Consider the following 19,470-nt stretch of genomic DNA (forward strand, 5'->3'; position numbering starts at 1 on the left):
AAGGTGGGAGGTGGGAGGTGGAGGTGGTGGTGGTGGTGGTGGTTAGGGGAATATACAAGAGAGCGTGATTGATCCTAATAAGGCTAATTTGTTTTCTATATATTATCATCATCAATGTATGGAAGCGAAGGGAGGAGAAGAGAGGTAATGAAACAGGTAAGATTAATTAAAGATCGAAACGAAACAAAAGGAAGGTGACAACGGTTTTTTTTCCTACACTCTTTTTGTTGCCCTTGTGGCGACTCTTGTTGGAAAAAAGAAGATAGAAAACTTGATGTAGGGAAGAATAAAGATAGAGGAGAAACGTAGAGAGAAAAGGAGGAGGAGGATGGAAAATAAATGAATAAGCAATACGTCAAATATGATAAAGTTAGAAACGAAACAAAAGGAAAATAACAGACAGTCAGCAACCCAGAATTCGAGAAGAGCCAATTTCTTAAAACTCGACAGAAAAGTAGTGTTGATGGAGCTGCATTGTATATTATGAATTGAAATTACGAAACCTTCAAATTTTCCTCCACCATATGAGATAAATAACATACCCAAAGACAAGGTAATCAGTTTTTTTTTTTTACAGCAAAGGAGACAGCACAAGGGCACAAAAAAAGGGAAACAATAAAAAAAGCCCGCTACTCGCTGTTCCTGTAAAGAATCCGAAGAGGTGGCGGAAAGTGCAACCAATTACGTGAGAATTGCGATGTTACACGATAGTATTTTAGTGTTTCCCCATACTCCCTCCTCCCACCCAAAACAGGCTAGGGGGCGTGTGGGAATGCGGGGATTTTGGTGGCGAACACGGAATCCGTCGCAATCGTAGAACTTTTCAGTGAAAGGGGATGAAAAATACCCAAGATGCAGGGAAAATCCTTATATTCACGGATCTGTTACGACGTACGGAAACCACGCAATTTCCCCCACCTGCGCATGCTCGCCTCGCTCGCCACCCTCCCCCCCTCCAACTCATGAACCTATGATGCCTTTTCCTCCCCCGAACCCCCCCCCCAAAAAAAAAAAAATCTGCCAAAACTACGACCGTTGGCAAGGTTTTCTCATTTAAACTCACCGCGGCGGGAGTCGTTTTCCTTGCGCCGTGTTTTGCTACTGACTGCTGTTGTTGATGGTGTTGCAATCTCTCGTACCGCACCTCCAAAACTAGACGAAAATGTAACAATGAAAAATAATGAATTAACGCTTTGATATATCAGGTCTTATAAGTTACAAAATGAGCGATTACACATAGCTCTAATAATGTTGCGTGATCTGTTTACTAATGCTAAACCAATAACAAATCCATAAACAAAATCGTCTGATGGCGACTCTGGCAATGAGATAGGCTCGTCCAATCAGAAGTCGCTATTTTGAAAGTCCCGCTAAACGATGGGCGAGGCTGAGATCGCCTGCCTGCATTGCCAAGAGCGGGGCCTGGGCGGATAGGGGAACATGTATTGCACGGGAATTGTCCTCGTAGACCTCGCGTCTCGCCCGTCTCTCTCTCTCTCTCTCTCTCTCTCTCTCTCTCTCTCTCTCTCTCTGGTAATTTTAGACCGTTAGTAGTAAGGAATAACACTAATAAGAGAAGTGAAGAGAGAAAAAGAAGAGACGAGACATAAAAGAAGGGAAAACAAAACAAAAATAAAAGAACGCAGCAACAGCTAAAAATAAAAATAATTAACGGAAAAAGAAAAGCTATAAAAAAATTAATATAGAAAATAATAGAGAAGATTGAAACGATGAAAGAAATTAATACCACCGCACAATAAGAATAAAGCGAAGAAAGGAGGTAGGAAAACAAATAATAAGAATCAAGTAGAATTAGTAAAAGCTAGACACGAAAAAAGAAATTAAAAGAACAGGTAGAAGAGTAACATAGAAACAAATATAAAGAAAACAGAAGCGAAGGGAAGGATAAAGGACAAGACAAAAATGGGTGTAATACAAGGAAGAAGGAAGGGGATAAGATAAGGGAAGAGGAGTGGGCGGAGGTGAGAAAAGAGGGTGATGGGGAGGGGGAAGAGGAGGAAGAGGAGAAGGAAGGGAAGAAAAGGTAACAATAGGCAGGTGAAAGTTATTTGTAATCAATTAGGACGGACAGGTGGTGGAGGAGGAGGAGGAGGAAGAGGAGGGGGAGGAGGAGGAGGAGAGGCGAAAATGAAAGAAACAGAGAGAGAGAGAGAGAGAGAGAGAGAGAGAGAGAGAGAGAGAGAGAGAGTAGTGAACCTTATGAAGCGTAAATAACAGAAAACGAGGAAGCAGTAAGCGAAATAAAATGAGGAGATAAGAAAAAAAGATAATGGAAAAGAATTGGAGGAGGAGGAGGAGGAGGAGGAGGAGGAGGAGGAGATAAAGAAAATGAACAAAGCGATCCAACGAGTAGAGAAATATAAGATGACAAACCCAATTATTATATTTTCTCTCTTTCTCCTCTGACTTGTGTGTGTGTGTGTGTGTGTGTGTGTGTGTGTGTGTTACTTTTTGCTACATTTTCCACTGTTATTACTACTACTACTGCTGCTGCTACTAATACAACTGATAATAATAATAATAATAATAATAATAATAATAACACTACAACTACCACTACTACTACTGTTGCTTCTAATACTGCTACTACTACTACTACTACTACTACTACTAATAATAATAATAATAATAATAATAATAATAATAATAATAATAATAATGACACCACTACTACTACCACTACTGTTACTACTACTACTACTACTACTACTACTACTACTACTACTACTACTACCTTTCCTACTGCTACCTCAAACACCCTCTCATAAAAAACTGCCACAAAACAAACAAAACTTTACTAAATAAGAAAACTTTTCCCCCATATTCTTTCCTCTTTACACACACACACACACACACACACACACACACACACACACACACACACACACACACACACACACACGCAATAATATTGATGATGATGATGATAATAATAATAATAATAATAATAATAATAATAATGATCATAATAATATGGTGAGAAGTTTCCTGTTATATTTTTTTGTCTTTTTACCACATTTTTTTATCAATCGACGCAGAGAGAGAGAGAGAGAGAGAGAGAGAGGCTTCAGCATCTCTCTCGCTCTCTCTCTCTCTCTCCTTTCTCTTTGTCTTATTTCTTTTTTTTTCGTTTTCTCTTATTCCTCTTTATTTACTTATGGTTTATATACTGAAGATATTTTTTTTACCTTTTTTTTCTAATTAATTGGATGAAGGTAATTAACGAGGGCAGGTTTCAGGTGACCTTGTGGTTTGGTGACTGTTTTTGTTTTCGTTTTTAATAATTTTTTTGTTCGGGTAATGAATTAACTTTACTTCTATGGGTTTATCTGTCTGTCTGTCTGTCTGTCTGCTTGTCTGTCTGTATCTCTCTCTCTCTCTCTCTCTCTCTCTCTCTCTCTCTCTCTCTCTCTCTCTCTGGATAATAATAATAATAATAATAATAATAATAATAATAATAACAATAATAATAACAACAAAAACAGCAATATGAAGCAAAGTAGGACAAGACACGAGCCCTCTCCTCCTTCTCTTCTTCATCCTCCTCCTCCTTCTCCTCCTCCTCCTCCTCCTCCTCCTCCTCCTCCTCCTCTCCCCTCTCTAATCTCCTGACTCCCCACTCTTTCTTTTGTCTTTCACTGTCTCGAAGGTGACGAAGCGAATCCTTGAAATCTGCTTTAGTCAGTGTTTTGAGCGTTCACTTGCAGGAGGCGGTTGAGGAGGAAGAGAAGGAGGAGGAGGAGGAGGAAGAAGACGAAGACAATAGAAGTAGAGAAAAATGGGGAGGGAGCGAGTTTAAGGAGTTAGTGAAGAGGGTAGCTGAGGGGAGGAGGAGAATGAGGAGGAAGGAAGGAAAGAAAGTATGGAAGGAGAGGGAAAGAAGAAGGAAATGAAGTGGAGAGGTTAACGAGAGAGAGAGAGAGAGAGAGAGAGAGAGAGAGAGAGAGAGAGAGAGAGAGAGAGAGAGAGAGAGAGAGAGAGAGAGAAAAGTAAAAGGAATGGAAAGAAAGATCAGGTTAAGTAAGGTAAGGTAAGATACGGTCAGTGCAAAAGAAAAGAAAAAAAACAGTAGAGAGAGAGAGAGAGAGAGAGAGAGAGAGAGAGAGAGAGAGAGAGAGAGAGAGAGAGAGAGAGAGAGAGAGAGAGAGAGTAAAAGTAATGGAAAGGAAGAAAAGGTAAAGAAAGGTAAGTCGGTAAGGTCAGAGCGAAAAGAAAAGGAGAAGCCAGGTAAGAATAAACTAGTCTCCCCTTTGACCACGTAAAGGTAAAAATTGGAAGGTGAGTTCTGTCTACCTAGAGAGAGAGAGAGAGAGAGAGAGAGAGAGAGAGAGAGAGAGAGAGAGAGAGAGAGACTTTATTGGCTACACAAACACACATATCTGCTCGAGACTCAATATGTTCTGTGTCTCTATTGTCGTTACTGTCAAAGGAAAGAAACGTCGGGAGGATCAAATATAAATGCCCTTCACTATCTCTTGTTTGTCTCAGCATGTTTTAGTGACAAAAGAATAAGTGATTTTTTTTTCATCGTACTCTTCTTCGTTCCTCGGCACATGTTAGTCAGATGGAAAGAACAAAAACAGCACGAAATGGAATACATATTTAAAGGCTTTTCGCAGTCTCGTTATTAGTTTTTCGTTTCGTTTTCCAGAGAGATGACTAATAAGTGGGCTGTATATTAAAAGATTCATCGTACTCTTCTTCGTTCCTCGGCACATGTTAGTCAAATGGAAAGAACAAAAACAGCATGAAATGGAATACATATTTAAAGCTTTTTTCGCTTCGTTTCGTTTTCCAGAGAGATGACAAATAGGTGGAGTATATATCAATCAAGAGATTTATCGTACTTTTGTGTTAGTCAGATGGAAATAAAATTAAAAAAAACATGAGGTGGAATACAGATCTTAAGGTTATCCGCAATCTTGATATTAGTTTTTCCTTTCGTTTTCCAGAGAGATGACTAATAAGTGAGCTGTATATTAAAAGATTCATCGTACTCTTCTTCGTTCCTCGTCACATGGAGGTCAGATGGAAAAAAAAAACAGCACGAAATGGAATACATATTTAAAGCTTTTTTCGCATTCTCGTTATCAGATTTTTCCTTTTGTTTTCCAGAGAGGTGACAAATAGGTGAAGCGTATATTTAAAGATTCATTGCACTTTCGTATTCGTCCTCAGCCACGTGTTAGTCAGGTGGAAATAAATAAAAACATGAGGTGGAATACAGATCTGAAGGTTTTCCGCAGTCTTGTTCATAGTTTTTCCTTTTGTTTTCCAGAGAGATGACAAATAAGAGGAGTATATATTAAAAGATTCATCGCACTTTCGTATTCGTCCTCAGCCACGTGTTGCGATCGGATGAAAAATATGTGCAATACAGATCTACAGACTCCTCGAAGCAGCTTTTTTTAATACTTTTCTAGTCGTCCTTTCTTCGTCAGCGAGATGAAAAATAAGTTGAATTGCGCGTTTATCCCCCCCCCCCCCCCCCCCCCACCCACCAACCCACCTGAAAGTTATTGAAATACGTGATGAAAAAAGGAATTTGGAGGAAAGAAAACGTCTCTTGTGAATGAAAGATTATTATTATTATTTTTTTTTTGGTGGGGGGCGGGGGAATTTTGATGATGAGGAAGAAGAAGAGAGGACAGAATGAGGAAGGCAATATCAATGTAAACACACTCTTGAGGTCTTAGCAAGGTATCTCCCTCCCTCTCTCTTTCCCTCTCTCTCCCTTCCTCCTCTCCCTTCTTAAGATATGTCCATTATTACCAACTCATGAACCAACGGCAGCTTCTCAGATAAGATCCGCCTCCGTAGAATTCCACATGCTTCACTTCCAATTTATTTTATCTTTTATTGCTAACAAATGCATCATCTTCAATATTTTTTCTCCCTTTTTGCCTTTTCTTTCTTCTCCTTTTCTTCCTCTTTATCCTCCCTTTCTTTTCTTCCTCCTTTTCTTCCCCCGCCCATCTCGTTCCTCCTTTTTTTCCCACATTTCGTTTTCCACGTTCAATATTTTACCTGTTATACCTCCGCTCGAAAAGGTAAGAGTCTTGGCTGGAGTCTTTCACCCGTAACACCAGCAGCAGGTAGTTCCAAGAATGTCTATAGGGAAAAGAATCTAATGTAGGTTATTGACTTAGCTGGAACGAATCTCATCGTGTTTACTGTAGAGGACAAGTGAAAATATAACCCGAGTAACATTCAGTTCGCGTGGGGAACATCTATACTATTTCTACGTTGATGAAAACCCCGAAAAAAAAAAAAAACTTGTCGAGGAAGAGAAATAGTCTGAAGTGTATTTAGTATGAAGGACGTCAACAAGAAAACAAAACAACACTTGTGAAATCTTACTTGAAAACGTCACAGTTAACCCTCTCTTCCTCTCTTCGTCATCGGGAAATGCATGCAGTTACAATCTAGTTAAGAAATAAAAAAAAGGAGGAAAGAACGAGAACACCAAGGGAAGAAAAGGAGGAGGAGAAATTGAGTGAAGAAAAGAAAGATGGAAGGAACGAAGGCGAGAAAGATGAAAAAAAAAGGAAAGGAAAATAAGGAAAAATGAAATCCAACTTGCAAACGTCACATCCATCCCTCTCTCTCTCTATCTTGCCGTTGAAAAAAATAACGAGAATTAGAAGAAGGAGGTATTTAGTGTGGAGGTAAACAAGAAAACAAGTAAACATTCACCCCAAGTAACATGTATCATTTCCCACGTTTATGAAATCCTACTTGAAAACGTCACTGTTAACTCTCTTTGCCGACAACGAAATACTTGCCGTACCGGGCGAGTCTGATTCCTGTATTATACTTATGTGCTTCTCCACTCCGCACTGAGTCGGATTCTTTTATGTCCGGCTCCACACCCCTGCATCTAACGTGACTTACATCTACAAATTTCCAGCGTTTATGAAATCCTACTTGCAAAACGTCACAACTCCCTTTCGCTTTTACCGCTGTGAATAGAAGAACTCAGAATCTTGTTGGGGGAATAAAATCAGTCTTCCTTTACTGTGAAGGAGAGGTAAAGAGGTAAACACCTAACATGCCTAACATTTGGGAATAGAAGCAGTCTTTATGTTTACTGCCAAGGAGGTAAATAGACATCTATCTAACCTATCATCTATTATTTTCCAGCGTTTATGAAATCCAACTTGAAAACGTCTCATCCAACCCTCTCTCTCTATCTTGCCGTTGGGAATATAAGCAGTCTTTATGTTTACTGCCATTGAGGTAAATAAACATATATCCAACCTATCATCTACTAATTTTCAGTGTTTATGAAATCCAATTTGCAAACGTCACATCCAACCCCCTTCCTCTCCCTGTCTTGCTGTTGGGAATAGAAGCAGTCTCTGTATTTACTGCCATTGAGGTACATAAACATCTGTCTAACCTATCATCTACTAATTTTCAGTGTTTATGAAATCCAATTTGCAAACGTCACATCCAACCCCCTTCCTCTCCCTGTCTTGCTGTTGGGAACTGAAGCAGTCTCTGTATTTACTGCCAAGGAGGTACATAAACATCTGTCTAACCTATCATCTACTAATTTCCAGTGTTTATGAAATCCAATTTGCAAACGTCACATCCAACCCCCTTCCTCTCCCTGTCTTGCTGTCGGGAATAGAAGCGGTATCTGTATTTACTGCCAAGGAGGTACATAAACATCTGTCTAACCTATCATCTACTAACTTCCAGCGCTTATGAAATCCAACCTGAAAACGTCACATACAACTCCCACTCTCTCACAGTCTCTCACTATATTTGCCAACGACGAGGAAATGCCTGCAAGGAGGGAGTCTCTCGGCGCCAACAACACGTTCTTCCTCGTCGTTGGATTTTTGCGCGCGGCCCGTCGAGCAGCTTGTTTAAGTACTTGTCATCCCTAAAAGCGTGTGCCAGCCGACCCGTCGCCTCATTTAGCGCTGAGTGGCAGAACGTTATTACTCGTTGTCGTGTGTTGTTGGGTGGCGCTAAAGTCTGCAAACTCGGAGGGAGGGAAGAACAGAAGGAGACGTCGAGTGAAGAATAGAAAGGTGAAAAGTTGGTAATGAGAAGGAGGAGAAAAATGACGAGAGAAGACCAAAAGAAAGAGAAACTGAGTGAGGAATGAAAAAGAAGAAAGTGAAGGAGAGTAAAGAGAACTGAGGGAGAGGAGAAAGAGACACGAAAAGAAGGGTGGAAAGAGCGAGGAGACCGAGGGAAGTACAGAAGCTGTCGAGTGAAGAAAAGAAAGGCAAAAAAAAAAGTAGGACGAGGGGGATAGAAGAAAAAAAAGATGCAAAGAAGAAAGAGGAGGAGAAAGGAAGAAAAGATTGATGGAAAGAGGGAGAACACAGAGGGAAGAACAGAAGGAGAGTTTGAGTGAAGAAAAGAGAAGTGGAAAGAAATAGGACGAGGAGGAGGAGGAAGAAAGAAAGGTCGAAAGAAAGAGGAGGAAGAGAAATTGAGTGAGGAAATGAAAACTGGAAAAAAAGAAAACAAGGAGGAGGAGAAAGAGAAAAAAGAGGCAAGAAAAGAAAGGTGGAAAGAACAAAGAGGACAAGAAAATAACTAAAGGAAGAGAAATTGAATCAAGAAAGAAAAGAAGAAAGAAGATGAAGAAAAGCAAAAAGAGGAGGAGAGAAGAAAAGAAGATGAAAAGAATGGGAACTAGAAGAAAGAGGAAGGAAGGAAGGAGAGTTTAAGCGAAGAAAAGAAAGATGGAAAGAAGAAAGGCGAGGAGGCTGACAAGAGAAGAAAGGTGGAAAGAAGAGAAACGAGAACGAGGAAGAAGGAAGAAGGGGAAAAGGACACAGGAAACAAAAAAAAGAGAAGGAAAATGGAGACAAAGAAGATGCAAACTCAAAATACGGTGGAGAAGTGAAGAAAAGAAAGAATGACTGGAAGAAAAAGGAGGAGAGAGAGAGAGAGAGAGAGAGAGAGAGAGAGAGAGAGAGAGAGAGAGAGAGAGAGAGAGAGAGAGAAAGTAGTAAAGCTCTCTCTCTCTCGGTCACGCAAACACGCATGCCAAAAAGTTAAATCCCTGCCGTTCGGAAACTGGGTCACAGTGTAATGTTTTGCCTGGCCACAAGAGAGAGAGAGAGAGAGAGAGAGAGAGAGAGAGAGAGAGAGAGAGAGAGAGAGAGTAAGGAAACGGCGTAATTATGGGTGCCCTGCGAAATAGCCTGAATATAGATGATTGCAAAATATTAAAAAAAATATAAAATGAAAGAAAAAAAAGAAAATTTGAACTGAATGTGAAGAATGGAGACTAGTACATGGAGGGTGCTTACTTGCTTGCTCTTTGATGTTGAAGAAGAAGAAAAAGAAAAAGAAGAAAACGAACTATAAGCAGAAACCACATCAGACTTTTTTTTGTCTAATCGCATTGTATAGTTCTGAGAGGCAAGGGGCAATGTTACGGAGATGAGCACCGAGGCCACGCGCAGCTAGAGCATTAAGCCCCGACGTTACCTTCACCTTGCTGAATTGAGGTTAATTTTGACGCAGGTTCCGTGATTATAAGGATTGGAATCTTAATTAAAGAGGTTAAGTAAATTTATGGACTGACTGAGGATAAGGAGGAGGGGGGGGAGAAGGGAGGTAAGGAGGAGAGGGAGAAGGGAGATAAGAAGAGGAGGGAGGTAAGAGAGGAGGGAGAGATAGATGGTGAGCAGTGATTGGTTCTTACGCAGAGCTGTCATGATTGGGTAGACTGACTATCTGACTGACTACCTGATTGATTGACTGACTAACTGACTGGTCTTTTGTAGTTCCATGACATTTTGTGTATCCTGTAAATTATGTGTGTTTGTTTGTGTGTGTGTGTGTGTGTGTGTGTGTGTGTGTGTGTGTGTGTGTGTGCGGGGTTTTTTTTTCATTGTTTTCTCAGATGTTTCTAATTCTACTACTCTTACCACTACTACTACTACTACTACTACTACTACTACTACTACTCGGTCCAAGGATTCTCATCTGTTGACTGTTTAGGAGAGAGAGAGAGAGAGAGAGAGAGAGAGAGAGAGAGAGAGAGAGAGAGAGAGAGAGAGAGTTCAATTAGGCGGACCTCTGAGGGATTACCGCGACAAACAAAGCCAGAAGAGACAAAAGTGGCGTCACTCAAAAGAAAATCCGCTTGCTCCTGCTTGGGTTGGTGCTAAATGCAACGTTGCCAGATTGTCGTACTCAGCCTCTTATATTTACCAACTTCCGTCCCAAAAACTGTCTCTTGGGCCCCAATAACTAGATTCATTTATATTTATCGTTAAAATAGTTAATTCTTGATGTTTCTTGGCAATAGTTAGGCGTCAAAAACCGGTAAATACGTCAATACTATGCACTGAGTACGATAATCTGGCAACGGTGGCTAAATGGTATGCTGGGTACCGTGGAAAGCTAAAAAAATGCGTTAATTTCGTTTGCCGATGGAAAAAATAAATAAGATGTAGATTTTCACACGTATGATTGAAGAACACACACACACACACACACACACACACACACACACACACACACACCGGAATTTAATATCGTTTCTCTTTATTTTCAATCTCACTTTCGAGTAAAAAAAAAAAGTTCCCTCGACGGATGTTTGTGTTTTGTTCTACTTCCGCTAGTTAGGGTTGTGCGTGTGTTCGACCGTGTGTGTGTGTGTGTGTGTGTGTGTGTGTGTGTTAGTGAGTGAGTGAGTGAAGTGAGTGTGAGTGAATGAGTGAGTGAGAGTGTGTGTGTGTGTATGTGTGTGTGTGTAGGTGTGGGTGTGTGTCTTAATTTCTTTTCATCTCCTCGCTTGTGTGCTTGAGTGTTGATGTTTGCGCGCGCGTATGAGTGTGTGCGTGTGTGTGTATGTATGTACGTATGTGTGTGTGTGTGTGTGTGTGTGTGTGTGTCAGGGGGGGGGGGGAAAGGCAGGCCGATAGAGTATTCAAACAAACAAACACAAAAACGAACCAATCGCTTAACACTCAACTCCGCAGTGTTTGTAGCGGCGGCGGCGGCGGTGGTGGTGGTGGTGGTGGTGGTGTTGTGGAATATACTTTCAACTTTACTGACGGCGGCGGCGGTGGTTGGGTGGTGGTGATGGTGATGGTGGTGATGGCGATGGGGGATTTGAAGGTGGCTGGTGATGGTGGGGAGGTGATGATGGTGGCTGCAGAATCACTATCACCACCACCATCATCATCAGAGAGAGAGAGAGAGAGAGAGAGGGGGGGGGGGAGTATTGAGGTGAAGGAAAATGAAATAAGGAATGGAAAAGGAGAGAAAAGAACAAAGAAGAGAGTTACGGGGACAGATTATTAGAAGTGGAGAGAGAGAGAGAGAGAGAGAGAGAGAGAGAGAGAGAGAGAGAGAGAGAGAGAGAGAGAGAGAGAGAGAGAAAGACCATCACATAACCCGCCCATAATATTAGATCCAATCTCGCCCTTGTCATCCATACCGGACTGGATCTGAGTATTAGAATTGAGGATCGAAATCTGTGTGGAAGAGGAGGAGATGGTGAATTCCTTTGTGTAGGGGAGATAATGGAGGAGTATAATGGGTGGGGTGATTGGGGTGATGGGTGGGAAGGACGTGATGAAGGAGGGGGAGGAGGAATTGATGACGAATGAGGAGAGAGAGAAGAGAGAGGAAAGAAGTTGTGCATTAGTGGTAAGTGAAGTAGAGGAAGGAAGGGAGGGAATGGAAGAATTAGCGAGTGAAGGAAAGGGATGGAGGGAAAGGGAGATGGACTGGGTAAGTGAAGGGAATGGCTGGGAGGGAAGAGGAGAAGTAGTGAGTTAGTGAAGGGAAAGGAAGAAAGGGAGGGAAGGGGAGAGGTAGTGAATGAAGGGAAAGGAAATAATGAAGGAAGGGAAGGGGAAAGGTTCTGAGTAAGCGAAGGGAGGGAAGAGAAGGGGAGAGGTACTAAGTGAGTTAAGGGAAAGGAAAGGGATGGGAAGGGACCATAAAACTACCCTTCCTTGTCTCTGTTCTTTGAAAGGGAGGAGAAATGGAGAAAAGAGGGTGGAAGAGAGAATAGGAAAGGAGGTGAGGAAGGATGGATGGAGGAAGGAAGTTAGGATAAAGGAGAATATATTAGACAGAAATGGAGAAAAGAAGGTGGAAGAGAGTATAGGAAAGGAGGTGAGGAACGATGAATGGAGGAAGGGAGGTAGGATAAAGGGGAATATATTAGACAGCCAAGAAGGGATGGCAGGGAGGAAGACGGATAAAGGGCGGAACAGGGAAAATGGAGAGAAGAATGGATAAAAGCAGGAAGCAAGGGAGTGAGATGCAGTGGAAAATTATCAAGGAAAGGAAGAAAAATTGGAAAGTGTAGAGAGAAGGAAGGAAAGAAGAAAGTAAGAAAGAAAAAGAAAGAAAAAAAGAATGGATGAAAGTAGGAAGCAAGGTAGTGAAATGCAATGGAAAAGTATCAAGGAAGGGAAGAACAATTGGAAAGTGTAGATAGAAGAAGGGAAAGAGGAAAGGAAAAAGAAATAAAGAAAGAAGAGGATGGGGTGGGTGATAGTGATGGTTTTAGTGTTGTTATTGTTAATGGCTTTGTTGTTATTGTTGTTATTGGGGTACATTTAAATACCTTCCCTCTGCACCTTTTGTTTTCCCTTATCTTTTATTTTCCCTCTATTCTCAGTTCCCTCTCCCTCATTTACTCTTTTTTTTATCCTTTATTTTTATTTTGTTTAGCTTTTTTATTTATTTTTATTTATTTATCTTTTCTGTTTTGCTTTTTTTGTTTCTATTTTTTTGTTTCTATTTTTACCACGTCTTGTCTTTTTTCTTGTTGTTGTTATTGTTGTTTCATGTTACCTTCGACTTTTTGTTGTTGGTGTTTGAAACTTTCCTTCTTTTTTTCTACCAACTTTCTTTGTTTGTTTTTTTGTGATTCTGTGATCCATTTTTACTTTTAGCTTTCATTTTTTTTTTTTTTTACATATTACTACAACCTTTCTGTTTTTTGTGTTTTGTTTTTTTATTTGTATTTAACTCTTCATATGTTTTTGTTTTTTTTATATATATGTTTTTCTAGGATCTTTTTCAGTGTCCATATATTATTAGCGACTTATTTTTTTCAAGTCTACTTCACCCATATTTTTTCCTCCTATTTTTTTTACCGTATTTTATCTCTACCTTCATTTCCCTTCAGCAGTGAGGGATGTGGAAGGAAGGGAGTTAAGTGTATTCTCTCCTTCTATCTGTCTGTCTATCTACATCTTTCTATCTATCTATCTATCTGTCTGTCTATTTACCTCTTTCTATCTATCTATCTATCTGTCTGTCTGTCTGTCTATCTATCTCAATGTATCTATCTACCTATCTACCTTGACTTGTTTTTTTTATTATTAACGTTGAATTCTCTCCTTCTTCTTCTCTCTTTTTTTATTTCAGTTCTTCACGTCCTTCCATCGTTATATCTCTCCCTATCTTCTTAACTCCCCTTTTTTATTTCCATAATTTTTTTCCTTCTCCTACACGCTTCCATCTTTTTTTTCTCGCTACCTCTTATTTTTTTCCTCTTTCTATCTATCTGTATCTATCTATTTCAATATACCTGTCTGTCTGTTTATCTGTCTACCTATTTATCTAATGCAACTTGTCTTAAAATCTACCTCTATATTTGTTAAATGGAGATCGCTTTGTACTAATATTTTCACCTCCAAGTGTCTAACGGCTTATTCCAAACCCTTCCCTCGTTATTTCTCCCTATTATCTTCTTTACTTTCCCTTTTTATCCCTCTATCATTATTCTATCCTCCTCATTCACTTTCATACGCATACCTTTACTCTAGGTTACTCTATTATCTCTCTATCTATCTATCTATTTATCTGTCTATCTGTCTGTGCATCTCTCTGCCGTTTGGTCTCCCATTTCCCCTTTATGTTTTGTTTTATATTTTCTCTCAAGGCACTTTCCAGATTTACCTTTTCCGATAATTCTTTCCCCTCACGACCTCTGTCTTTCCTTAAATCTTTTCCCTGCGTGTCATTTCTCTTTATTTCTTTGTGTGTTTGTGTTCTTTATTTCCTTCCTTTCCGGCATTTTCTGTGTTTATTTTTATCCTGTTTCCTTTCTCTCTCTCTCTCTCTGTCCTTGTATGCACTCTGGTATAATTTCTTTTTGTTTGTCGAATATTTTCTTTCACTTATTTTTTTTAACGTTGAATTCTCTTCATCTTTTTTTCTCCTTTACTTCATTTCAGTTCTTATTTCACGGCTTTCCATTGTTATTTCTTCCCTCGGTCTATTTTTACTTTTTTTTTCTTTCCATCATTTATTCTTTCCTTCCCTTTCTGCACGCTTCCATTTTTTTCTTTTCCTTCCTAGCTCTCTTATTTTTCCCTCTTCCACTCTTCGCATTTTAATTTTCACTGCCTATCTTTTTTTTTATCTTTCCGTCATTTATTCTTTCTTCTCATTCTACACACTTCCATTTTTTTTCTTTTCCTCCCTTTCTCTCTTATTTTTCCCTCTTCCACCCTTCTTCCACCCTCTCGCATTTTACTTTCCACTGCCTATCCTTATTTTTTCCATTATCTTCTTTTTCTCATCTCCATCCTTTTCCCTCGTCATCCTTTCTCATTCTCCTTCCTTACCCTCCTTCCTGCCTTCCTTCATTCATTCATTATTTTCCTTCATTACATCCTTCCTCCTATTGTTATCTTCATCCTTTTCTTCCATCGCGCCTTCCCATTTTCCTTCCTTATTTGCCTTTCTTTGTCTTATTTTTTATCTGTCTTCTCTCCCTATTATTATCATCTTCCTCCATTTCCCTCTCTTTTCATTACACTCCCCTCCATATGTATTATTTCCTTCCCACCTTCTTTCCTCCACCCTGTTTCGTCATATTTCATCCCTTCATCCATTCCCTCCCTTTCCGTTCCCTTCCTTTTTCTCCCCTTCTTTTCCCTCCCTTCCTTTGTCTCCCCTTCTTTTCCCTCCCCTCCTCCTCCCCTTCCTTTATCTTCCCTTCCTTTCCTTTTCCTTCCCTCCTCTCACCTCTTCTCCTTTTTTGTTTTCTTTCTTCACTCCTTCTCTCTCTTTCTCTTTTCTTTTTCTCTCTCTCTCTTTTAGCATCGTCAGTTTCTACACCTCATTAGGACGCGATTTGGTGGGATGCATAATCGGAAAAATGCAAAAGAATAAAAATGGAATAAAGAAGAGATGCAATAGACACGAATATCAACCGACAAGAAGAGAATTACACCGCTTCACAGATTTCAGTTTCACTCACATCTTTTACATTTCAACCTGTTTATTTTCTCTCTCTCAATCTGTCTGTTCCGCTTTTCGTTCTCCTTCGTTCTTGTAGTTTCGTTCGAAGCAAGAAATACTGAAACGTTAGAAGAGGAACGAGATTCAATTTACGTTCGTTTTCATGTCCATATCGTTTCACACACACACACACACACACACACACACACACACACACACATACACACGCACACAGCTTCTGTACGCTTCGATCTTTTTCATCTATCGAGTCTCTCTATTTCACCTTTTCTGCTCTTTCGTTCAGGTTTAGTGTTTACAAATGAGACCGAAAAAATATATATATTACTAAATGAAACTTTACAATTGAAAACAAGTCCCATATCACGGCGTTTCTCAAGCTTATATCGTTTTACACACACCTGACGTTTCAATCTGTTTCATCTGTCTAGTCTGTTTCACCGTTTCTTCTCTCTTTCGTTTGATTTTGTTATATTGTTAAATGAAACGTTATGAAAATTAAACAGAATCATATTTAACCGTTTCCAAATTCACATTCTTTCACACAGGCATTTCGTTTCAATCCGTTTCATCTATCGTCTGGTCTTTCATCTTTCTCTCCTCTTTTATCTTCGGTTTCGCGTCTCCTCTCTTTCGTTCAGGTTCAGTGACGGCAAATGAGAGAAAGATCGTAAGAAGAAATCTGAAATAAAACTCAATAAAAATTAAACAAGAATCATATGACGCCGTTTCCAAATTCATTCTTTTTCACACGCATTTCATTTCAATCCGCTTCATCTGTTATCTGGTCTGTTTCACCTTCCTCTCCTCTTTTATTTCGGTGTCGTTCAGGTTCAGTGACTGCAAATAAGAGAAAGATTGAAACAAGAAATGTGAAATGAAACTCAATTAAAAGAAGCAAGAGTCGTATTCCTTGAGGCGTTTCCAAGCTTACGTTGATTACTGCTTTCTTCTCTTTCCATTCTCCTTTTCTTTCCCTTTTCTAATTTCCAATCTTTCTCCTTCCTCTATTTCCTCCTCCATTTGACTTCCTATCTATCTTTTTCCTTCCTCTTCCTCTTCCTCGTCATTCTCCTCCTCCTTTCTTTCTTCAACTTTCGTTTCGTATCATTCTTCTCGTGTTCTTCCTCCTCATTCTTCTTTTCCTCCTTTCCCTCCTCCTCCTCCTCTTCCTTTTCTTCTTCCTCCTCTCTCCCATTTCTTTCACCTTTTCTGTTCATTCTCCTTCTCTTTCACCTCCTTTCCCTCCTTCTCCTTCTCCTCCTCTCTCCTGTCTGTCTCACCTTTTTCTCCTCTCCTTACTTCCTAATTCTCCTTCTTTTCCTCCTTTCCCTCCTCCTCCTTTTCTTCTTCCTCCTCCTCTCTCCTATTTGTTTCACCTTTTCTGTTCTTTCTCTTTCTCCTTCATCTCCTTTCCCTCTTTCTCCTTCTCCTTCTCCTCCTCTCTCCTCTCCTTCCTTCCTTCGATTTCGTGACGGCCAATAAAACTAACGAGAAAGAAATAATTAATAAAACGTAAAATTACAATAAAAAAAAACTCATTATTAAAAGCGTGACAAAATGAATATATTGGCTTAAGAGGTCAGGCTTAAGTGTTTTAATTAGTCGTGAGTGATATCATTAAATCGCGTTCAGGCAGCGAGAGAGAGAGAGAGAGAGAGAGAGAGAGAGAGAGAGAGAGAGAGAGAGAGAGAGAGCATACATGGCCAGATACTCAATAATTCCATGCTGGACGCAACGAAGAAGAGGAGGAAAAGAGAAGGAGAAAAAAAAAGAGCGAAGACTGGAAAGATGGAAAAAGAAATGTGGAAAAGAAAGAAAGAGTGAAGATAAGAGGGAAAGGAGAAAGGGAGAAAGAAAAGAAAAAGGGGAGGAAAAGAAGAGAAAGAAGGGAGGAAATATGCAAAGAAGACAGGAAAGACGGTTAAAAGAATAGAAGGAAAGTGAAAATGGAAGAAGAAGAATGAAGATAAGAGTAAAAGGAGAAAGAAGAAAAGAAAGGGAGAAAAAAGGAAAAGGGGAAGATAGAGGAGGAAGAAGAAAAACGAAGGGAGGAAGAAAAAGAAAAGGAGGAAGAAAAAAGGATGAAAAGGAAGAAAACAACAACAATAAAGGAGAAAAGGAAGAGAAGGCGTGAAAAGTTGGAAAAGATGGAAGAAAAAAAACGAAGAAAATAAAAATAATAACAAGAAGTGAAAGAAGAAGAAAAGGCACAGAGAGAGAGAGAGAGAGAGAGAGAGAGAGAGAGAGAGAGAGAGAGAGAGAGAGAGAGAGAGAGAGAATAACTAAATACCAACAGCTCTTCCTGTCCACTCAACTAGCACTGATTGAGGAGGAGAAAGAGAAACCAGGAACCAGAAACCAACCGTAAAAATAACAACAGCAACAACAACAACAACACTTACCTGAAGAATCTTGCTCATAAACGAAGATGCGAAGGCGGGCGATGATGAGAGAGGGAGAGGAGAAGGAGGAAGGGAGAAGGAGGAGGAAGAGTAAGAGGAGGAGGAGGAGGAGGAGGAGGAAGTGTTCAAGGGCCTCTGTGAGTCTTCTTCTTCATCGCTGGGTTGAAGGTTCTCGTTTTCTTCATCGTTCTCGAGAGCAATGGGCACCGCTGAGGTCTTAGATTAGGGTTGTGATATGTTCTTTTATGTCTTGTGGTTTATCCTCTCTTTTCTTCTCTTCCCTCTTTCCTTTATTATCGTATCTATCTCCTCCTCTTGTGACCCCCCAGCTGCTTAGCGAGTGGGGGAGGAAGAGGAGGAGGAGGAGGAAGAGGAAGAGGAAGTGTCGTGGGAGAGAAGAGATCAGAAAGAGGGAATGTAGATATGCAGGGAATGATGACAGTTATGCAGATCAGTTTCTCTTTAATAACTTTGCACTTTTCAGTATAACCTCCACCAGCAGTTAACTCCACTCATTCAGTTTGCTTTCCTTCCCACCTGTCTGTCTCTATCGCCATGGACACACAGGTAGTTAATCAAGGGCCTTCACTAGTTTCCCAGAGCACTCACTTCATAAAACGTCAGAGAAACCAGGATTAAACCAAAGGAAAGGAAGAAGGAGAGAGACAGGTGATGCTTTTAAAACCCCAAAGAACAGTCTGCCTGGGAATAGGACAAACGGGGCAGTGCAAGAGTAAGTGAGTGAGAGGTTCAAGTATCCATCCCTTCGGGGCGTGAGGGAGAGAGATCGCTGTGGTCAGAGCGGCTTAAGACGGAGCGCGCGGGTCAATCCTTCCTTCCAGCGAGAGGGGCAACACGGGACATGACACACACACACACACACCTGCACAGGACCAGCGACTAGCGGCTACTGACTGCACAGACACGCCCAACGCAACTCTTCGGCGGCGGCGGAGAGAGAGAGAATCCAGCAGTTGCCAGACACTTCCGCGCCCGCTACAGCAAAGGCCGCTCGCTCGTGGAGGTTCGGCCGTCCGCTCGCTCGCTCGCTTACCTTTCTTCCGCTGTATCGACGCTGCTTTTGCTGCTGCCGCTGCTACTACAGGAGGCGCGTTGCTTCGTCGGGTTTTGGGTTGGCTTTGGAGTTCATGGTCTCTTGCTTGCTTTTATTCCTGTGTTCATCCTCCTCCTGCTCCTTGCTTCTTCGGATTTTTGGTTGACTTTGAAATTTTTGGGGTTGGATCTCTGTTTTTTGTTTTGCTGTTCGTTTCGTGGGTTTATTCTTGTGTTCTTCCTTCTCCTTCTTTTTTCTTTGTCGCTTTTTTGGGTCTTATTTGGAGTTTTTCTTTTTTGATTCGATTTCTGTTTCTTGTCTTGTTCATTTTTTTTTCACTCCTTCGTCTTGTGTCTCTCTCTCTCTCTCTTTGCCTTTTCCTCCTCCTCCTCCTCCTCATCTTGTAATACTTCGCTCTTTAGCCTTTTCATCTCCTCCTCCTCCTCCTCCTCCTCCTCCTCCTCCTCCTCCTCTAATTCCTCCGCATCCTCTTAATCCTCTCCGTCACCTGTTCCTGTTTTCCACCTAATATTACTCCTCTTCCTCCTCCTCCTCTTCCTCCTCCTCCTCCTCCTCATCATCATCATCATCATCATTATCATCATCTCATCTCATCATCATCATCATTATTATTATTATTATTATTATTATTATTATTATTATTATTATTATTATTAAAACAGTACTAATCCACGTTTGTTTTCTTCCACAGGTAAGGTTGGAGACCGACATGAAGACTCAAAGGCTCCACCAGAATCAGATCAGGTA

The 19,470-nt window shown here is 40.5% G+C and overlaps 1 protein-coding gene across 2 annotated transcripts in view; it reads right to left on the minus strand.

The window, feature by feature from the left end:
* Nucleotides 1-18,839, minus strand: part of LOC126981145 (hemicentin-2-like) — a 159,455-nt gene extending 140,616 nt beyond the window's left edge. For both annotated transcript variants that reach the window (XM_050831870.1, XM_050831861.1), the window contains exon 1: nucleotides 17,649-18,839. In XM_050831870.1, coding sequence (XP_050687827.1) covers nucleotides 17,649-17,666 — 18 coding nt within the window. In that variant the 5' untranslated portion in view covers nucleotides 17,667-18,839. The remainder of the gene's footprint in view (nucleotides 1-17,648) is intronic.
* Nucleotides 18,840-19,470: the final 631 nt, after the last annotated feature.

The sequence above is a fragment of the Eriocheir sinensis genome, chromosome 4, assembly GCF_024679095.1.
Source record: "Eriocheir sinensis breed Jianghai 21 chromosome 4, ASM2467909v1, whole genome shotgun sequence".
Classification (NCBI taxonomy): domain Eukaryota; kingdom Metazoa; phylum Arthropoda; class Malacostraca; order Decapoda; family Varunidae; genus Eriocheir; species Eriocheir sinensis.